A 7,817-nucleotide genomic window follows, 5' to 3' on the forward strand; every position below is an offset into this window, starting at 1 on the left:
GTCATCTCTTTGCTCATTCATTTAATAGTTGTATCTTCATATAGCGGTATCTTCATATAGGTCCTTCAAGGTTAGGTCTGAGCAGGATTATGTCTTTTCTGAATTATATAAGGATAATTTATATTCTCAAAGAGAGGATAGGATAAAGATGCAATGAGATAAAAATGTAAAAGATTTCGTTTTAATAGGTTAATAAGCTTTCACTTTGGGGAAGCAATGAGATTAGATTATTTCAACTTGAGAAATAAGATATATGTGACTAGCTTTCAAATGTTTTCCACTGGATAAAAGAATGTACTTAAAGGTCTCATGATTACTGTAACTGTGCTTGTAGCCTTAGAACTTCAGTTACTGTGACAGTGAAAAACAATAGAAAACACCATATAAAGCTGATGGACCTAAGTGATATATATTAAATTTTATCCTGGAAATAATAAGGAATTGTTGGACTTCTTTCAGGTCCATTCGCATATTTGTAGATGCCTATCCATACAAATGCCTAAATACACAGGCTTTGAATATATTTCAGCATCTTTCTTTGGATATGTTTTAGTAATTGCAAAATCTCAAGTTGGATCGAGATTTTAACTCACTGTCAAAGTATTTCTCTTTGCGATTTCTCCAATGACATCAAAATGGAAAGACTTATTTTACAAAAACAGTTCCTCAAGGATTCTGAAAAAGGAGATTTTTTTTCCCTCTAATTTACAGATGGCATTATGCCTGCAAAGGGACAGAGTTCAGGTAAATGTTGAAAAAACAAGTGGAGTATAAAGACCGAAATTCTCTAAACTTTCAGATGAATTACAAATAGCTTAATTTGATGTCCTTCCTATATCTCTCATGTTTACAATGTTAAATCCATAAGGTGTGATCAAGCATTCACCATATGAACTAATTACTGGAAGGTCAATGTGATTAGGATTTGTAAAGTATTACTGAATTGCATAAACTTATTTCTAGCAAGTTTGAACATCATTATCTAGGAAATCTCCACGATTGGCTTGCAAACTGGAAAGCTGATCTAATGGAAGGAACCATTCTGTAAATCTACCCTATAAACAAAGTTCATTTCAGATACTGTTAACAATTAATTAAAGGCCTAGAGATATTGATTCAGAAATACATGTATCTGAGTTTGAGTGAACAAAACTGGATAATTTGTCAAGGACAGACCTTTTAACATGGAATTTCAAAGGGAAAATATTTCCCAGAAGCAAACATCTTCATGAAGTAGACACTAAATCCAAGATGCCAGAATTAGAAATCTGCTGTTTCAACATACATTAACTGAATGCTGCACATACGTTTGCCCAAACCCTAATTAGCCAGCACCTGAATTGCATTGTAGGTTTAAGGAAGGGTTTGAAGTAGACTAAACTCGAAGGAATATCTATGTTATTTGGAGTTTGTTTCCAAGAACAAGCTGGATCACCAAGTTAGTTTTGGAAATTCTGTGTTTTATAATACTAATGATTATTATTGTATTAGTTTGCTCTGCTTTTGCATGAAATGCTTCCCAATACTTGTATCTGACCGTGAAATGCCTTACAGAAAACTTAAATTATCCAGAGGAGATTGATAGAATACACAAGAATGTGGTCAAGATGCATACATCATGTGATCTCTGACCAAAGAGGGATTGTTGTAACAGGATTTCTGGCTTAGCTTTTGTTGAAATTGAGTATTTGGGAGAACATAACTGACTCCATTTTATTATATATTCACTATTCTCCTGTATATGACACCTGCATAAACTGTAGGAGCAACTGTGGTTTTCTTCAGTGTCTTTATTTGCTCCCCTAACTCACAGATTTAATTGCTAAAAAGGGAAGATTTAAATCTCCTGTATCTAGCCTGGCAGGTAGTCCCTTCTGATTTAGTGAAACTAGCTATACTAAAAAGGACACTTTCCTTATTTATTTCCTGTAGCTAATGATATACATTCTCCTTAACAAACAAACTTCATTTTTTGTTTAAGGAACAGCCATCTTTTTTTCTTTGCCTCAGATAACGTACAATTGCTACTAGCTGAACTTTGAAGAGCACATATTCCAGCTTAAAATCTATTCCCTTAATCATTCTGGATTAATTGGTTTTAGTCAGTCAAAGTGTAATTCATGTATCAGTATCCTAGGTCTTCATTTCTTCATTACCAGGGCTTTTGTTCTGGCCTTTACTCAAGTTTGGCTTCTATTCAAAACAGTGGAGATCATCAATCTGTCACTTCAGGAATGATCAAATTAATATTGAACTGGACCTTGGACTTGGACTTGGCTTTTAAAAGGGGAAGAGGGGAAAGGCAAGGGAAGAAAATAAACATTTATGTAGTTCCTATTATATGCTAGGCATTATGCTAAGCACTTTTACAAAGATTATCTCACAACAACTAGGCAAGGTAGGTGCTATTATGATCTCCGTTTTACAGGTGAGGAAATTTATTTTTAAGTGAAAGGGAAAGCCCAAGATAAATGGTCACACAACAACTGCCAGAGTCTCAAGATCATAAAAGTAAAAAATTTTATTGGAGACTTGGAAGAAATTTCAGTGGCCATTTCATTCAACCCACACCTGAAAAAGAACCATGATATCTAGCTTATTTCTTTTTCAGTCATTTTTAGTCACATCCAGCTCTTCATGATCCCATTTTGGAGTTTTTTTGGCAAAGATACTGAAGTGTTTTGCTATTTTCTTCTCCAACTTATTTTACAGATGAGGAAACTAAAAGCAAACAGGGTTAAGTGACTTATCCAGGGTCACACAGCTAGTGTCTGAGGCCAGATTTAAACTCAGGAAGATAATAAGTCTTCCTGACTCCAGACCTGGCATTCTATGCACTGCACCTAGCTTTTGCTTATAGACTGTCAATAAATGGAAGTTGATTCCCTCTGAAGGTGGCATGTTCTATATGATAAAGCTTTCTTGACAGCAAGGTTATATTTTTCTATTTGCAACTTTTATCTGTTGCTCCCAGTCCAGACCTCTGTGGCCAAGAACAAGTCCAGTCTTTATTTCATATTTCAGCTCTTTACATACCTAAAGACAGTAATCATGGCCTTTCCTCCCCCTCCCCATTCCATCTTTTTTTCTGTAAGTTTACCATCCCATCATCCCCTTCAACTGATGCCCATATGGCATGGATTCAAGGTACTTTATCATAGTTGATGTTCTCCAGCTTAGAGAATTCATTTTGCCTTTGTGTCCCAGTGCCTAGTGGTACTTATGTGTCAGTGCCTGATGAACAAGTAGGCACTTAATAAATGCTTATTGATTATTAATTACTTCTAATGAGCTTACTCTTGTGTATTACTCCTTGTCCCCCTTGTAAATAAATCTTAAAGCAAGAATATTCATGATTTTCAGTAGGCAGACATTAGGGAAAAGGAAGTGACAGAAGAATGGTGAAAAGGTTACAAATGAAGGCAATCTCTCATTTCTTCTCTGGAAATTGAGGTCATGAATTCAAACATTCAGGGACCAGGAAAGCTTCAGGAGGTACTGGAAAATGAACCCTTGGGACCTAGGACAAAGGTGCCATGACTTATCTAGTATCAGAAAACTTGGTACCCTAACAAGCAGATTGAAATCAGATACACCTAAGTCGTAGAGATGCATCCCTCACAAGGGTCCTGAGTTTCTTTGGCTTTCCAGGGTCATAAAAAGGGAGTTTCTCTCCCCTGTCCAACCCCACCCAGGAAGACAATACCATAAATAAGTCAGTGTGTTTAGGGTTTATTGGGGACATGACAGATTACAAGGGGTCAAGTCCAGCTGACATTTGCTTATAGATTCAAGGGAAGCAGCATAGATGAAGAGAAGGCTTCCCAGTACCTGTAAACAAAGAGACAGAGACAGCATTGAGGCCTGCCCTGAAACCTGAAATCCCTAAACCTGGAGTACCAAGTCTGCCTTGCCCAAACTTACCTGCTAAACCCAGCATCTAAACAGGTACATATCCTTGGTTCAGCCCAAATAGCTTTCAAGTCCCCAACTTGTCCTCTAAACCATGCCCTCTAAGGACTAGTGTCAGAAACAATGATAAAGGGCATGCTGAAAAGACCCAGAATTAATTAATTTGTATCTTATTTGCGTATTGTCCATTTACTTGGGCAAACTTGTTATGGGTGAGTTCTTACCTGAGTTTATTTGAAGGTATGACTTTCAGCTCCTCCTCTTCCAAAGCCTGAGGGAAAAAAAATCAGAAATGAGGGTTTGGAGGATGGTTTAGGGAGGAAAAGATGAGAGGAAGGAAGCAGGAAGAAGGTGAATAGGACCATATAGAAGATGGGGACATTGTGGGGAGAATAGTTAGAAGGCAAAATAGAGTATCTCACCTTTGGGCCCAAACATGGCTGCATAGCAAGGATGGTTACAATAGGGCTTCCCTTCATGCTGCAGACAAACAAGAAAAGGGAAAATCGATTTTAAGGATGGCCTCAGGGAGTGCAACTTTGAGACTAAGGGCAATCCTTCTCCCTGGTCATGGCATTTTCACCTACCTATGACCTCCTGACCTCTAAGTCCTCTCACATTCTTTCTATACTCTGGAGTTTCCTCACCTCTGCATGGCCTCCTGATGTCAATGTCTTTCCACATTTTTCACATTTCAGGCAGGGGCGATGCCAGTCCTTTCCCAAGGATGTCACTCGTTCAGCTGGGAAGATACAGAAAGAATGACCCCAGGTCTCTCCCAAGATGCCCTCACCAGGTTGCAGACACATATATGTAAAGGCTTCTCATTCAGTCCGATCTTCTCCACAGTTCTCAAAGCCTATTAGAGATGTTTCCTCTTCTTACCCTAAAACCTGCACATCCCTCTCTCTTTATTTCCTTTGATGGGAGAATGAGGATGTCTGCACATGATGGCAAAAGAGACAAATGATCCAAATCATCACCAACTGGATATTCCACTAGCTCAAGTTCATTATGTTCCAAATCAATTTACCCCTAAAACCTGCCCCTCACAACTTCCCACCCACTGTCATCCCACCCACTCACCATAACTCATAACCTCTAGTATCTTTGTCTCACTATTATATTAGTGAATAATTGATTCCAAGCCTTCAGTCTGCCCTATGTATTCTGCCCAAGGATTCTTCCTAATTCATGTCCCCCCAGATAACTTTCCTGCTCTGACCTCCTTGCCCTGTTCTCCTCTGGCAGAGTCCAGAGATCCCCTGGGCTCTCAGGCTTTAGGATCCTGAAAGAAGTTGCCTCCCTCCTGTAAACTGTGAATGGGAGAGAAGGGGAAAGGATGGTTTACAGTCCTATATATCAACTGGATTGTGAGTGAACCAAAAGAATCAATCCTAGATCTAAGAGGAAAAGCTAACTGTGTTAGGAAAGGGAAAAAAGTCCATGGAGACAGGGTGGAGGGACACAAAATGGACAAAATGAAAATGGAGAGAAAGAAGTAGAAGCAACCATCACATTGACTGAGAACCAAATTCCCTGTTTCCTGTCTGTCTGTTTCTACTTAGTACATAGTGGGAAGGGCACAGATTCCAATTCTGGCTTGTCTCTTCTTTGGCAAAGAGTCTGGGGATTGCTCTCATTTACTAATATTTCCATTTTGTTTTCAAAACTGTCTCCAGTCTCTCTAACTAGGGATTCTAGTCAGAACCCAAAGAGTTTGCAGGATAGTTGAATACACTATGAAAGGAGAAAATAATGCCAGAGAGTGTGAGAAACAAAGTCAGAATAACATAGAGACTGATATAAACTGACACAGGCAAAGAAAGAAACACAATGAATGAGTCAAAGAAACAGATGGAACCTGGAGACACAGGAAATGACAAAGATGGCAGGAGATGCACAGACAGAAGCTGCACAGACAGAAGTAGAAGCCAAGACAGGAAGTATCCTCTCCTGAAGCAAAAAATAGGGCCTCTGGTTCATCATGTCTTTATCTCCTCCCCAACCAACCACATCTCCTCCTAGATGGGACTCGAGTGGGGGAGAAATTGTTCTTCTGACTAGCCTGATTGGTTTCCATCCTTCTGCCTTGGTCCTCAACACCCAATTTCATCCATCCACCTGGCCACTGAGATTGGTGGGTGGTGAGGACAAGAGATAAAGGTGGGGAGAAGGATTTATTATATTGCAGAAACCTCCGAAGGCTTCAGTGTGGTAGAAAAGGGGATCCCAGATCCAGAGAGCAGGGATAGATGTGGCACAGAGAGGAGATCCTCCCATATCTGTTAGAGGAACCTTATTAGCAGTCTCCAAACAACTAAGGAAGTTCCAGTATGGGAACAAGTAGAATACATAAGTTGCAGTGAGGCTGACTATCTCAGTAATACATCAGCAGATATTTGCATTCACAGACACTTGCTCACTCATAGTAACACAAAGGCTATAAGGTACCTTCCAGCTGTAGAGATCTATGATTACATGATATATGCGGATAAAGGCACACACATGCACGTGCACACACTTCCAAACAAGCATCGTGCAGCTCACTCAGGCTAATTAACGCCCAACGGCCGCACCCAGATGTCTTAGACGCCTCCCCGAGAATTGTTAAAGATATTTCCGCCTCTAGGTGTCACACCAGGTTCCCAGTTGGTCCCAGTCCCCACATCTGCTCAGTATTCTGGTTTGGAGGGAAGATCTGGAGGTTGGAAGGGGGAAGGATGGGAGGTAGAAAGATGGGGAGAAGAAGCAGGGAGTGGAGGTTCTCAGAAGCGAGCGGGTAAAGCCTCGCCATAGCCTGGGGTGCACGCCGGAGCGGGATGGAAAGCCTGACACGCTCGTGAGAAACCTCGAACAAGAACACTTGCCAGCTCGAGACGGGGCAGGTGAAAAGGAGAAGGAAACCTGGCAGCGCTTTCTTGGCGCTGGCCAGGAGAGTGTGCGGGGCAAAGGTCGGACTCCAGAGAAGGACTGCTACCGGCAGGCTCCCCGGCCGAGGAGGGTGTTGCGGGCAGTGTCCAGGTCCGAATCTGGTCCCTGGGGATGGTTCTGAACTCTCAGAAGCCCAATAAGAATGTCCGGTGTCCGAGAAAGGCTAGGGCTGGGATCTCCGGGGGAGAGATGGTGCCCGGGATGGGTGGGGAGGGTGCCTCCTGGAGACTGGGGAAAGGGACTTCGGGTGGGGTGGCGGGAAGCAGTATCTAGGGTCAGGGTCCATTCTTAGTGCCGGGTCCGTAGCTTCTAGGATGCTGCTAAAGTACGAGGAATTGAGGAAAAGGAGAGGAAGGTCAGGACTTAGGGTTGGGTAAATGTGGGGTTCGGATTTACTCACCAAAATAAACTTCCTTCTGGCACTTGGGACACTTGGGCATGTTGACAAGGCGGGAAACGAAAAGCTCAGTTAGGAACCTCGGTGAAACTGAGCCCAGCTCCTGCCAGGTCCTTTCTTTTCACTAGCCCCACGTCCCCACACCCTCCAGCGCTAACTTCCCCGCCTCCACCCTTCCCCCAGCCAGGCAATGCTGACCGCGCCCCACCCAACCCTACAGCAGCATTTCCCTTTCTAAACTTCCCTTCCCCCAGTCTTGCCATTTCATCCCTGGACTCATTTCTTAAAGAAGCCTATTCACCAAATGGGAGTTACCTCACCCAAAGTGAGAACCTGAAAACACTTTAACCTAAAAGGGCCAATTGCATTGCATTGCATCCTAGGCTATCTCCAGTCATCCTGATGAATATCTGGTCACTGGATCCAGATGGCTCAGGAGGAGAAAGTGAGGCTGGTGACCTGCACAGCCCTCCCTCACACAAATCAAAGTCAAGTGCAAGTCATGTCATCATTTCACTGATGTCATGGTCCTCTTAGAATAGGATGAACACAAATACAAATTACCGGATCCCTA

The 7,817-nt window shown here is 41.9% G+C and overlaps 1 protein-coding gene across 1 annotated transcript; it reads right to left on the minus strand.

The window, feature by feature from the left end:
* Positions 1–3,716: 3,716 nt before the first annotated feature.
* On the minus strand, positions 3,717–7,550 carry CRIP1 (cysteine rich protein 1). The gene is made up of 5 exons (XM_072629649.1): positions 7,247–7,550; positions 4,560–4,654; positions 4,335–4,392; positions 4,137–4,183; positions 3,717–3,831 (listed from the first exon to the last, which is right to left on the minus strand). The coding sequence occupies exons 1-4, from the start codon at positions 7,284–7,286 to the stop codon at positions 4,143–4,145; spliced, it is 234 nt and encodes a 77-aa protein (XP_072485750.1). The 5' UTR covers positions 7,287–7,550; the 3' UTR covers positions 3,717–3,831; positions 4,137–4,142.
* Between the last annotated feature and the right edge of the window lie 267 nt (positions 7,551–7,817).

Source organism: Notamacropus eugenii, chromosome 1 (genome assembly GCF_028372415.1).
Source record: "Notamacropus eugenii isolate mMacEug1 chromosome 1, mMacEug1.pri_v2, whole genome shotgun sequence".
Lineage (NCBI taxonomy): Eukaryota > Metazoa > Chordata > Mammalia > Diprotodontia > Macropodidae > Notamacropus > Notamacropus eugenii.

Coding starts and splice junctions, on each gene's coding strand:
- CRIP1 (XM_072629649.1), bottom strand. CDS start 7,286: ATGCCCAAGTGTCCCAAGTGCCAGAAGGAAGTTTATTTTG. Junction 4,655..7,246: donor CCAGAAGGAAGTTTATTTTG/GTGAGTAAATCC, acceptor GTATCTTCCCAG/CTGAACGAGTGACATCCTTG. Junction 4,393..4,559: donor CATCAGGAGGCCATGCAGAG/GTGAGGAAACTC, acceptor GTTTGTCTGCAG/CATGAAGGGAAGCCCTATTG.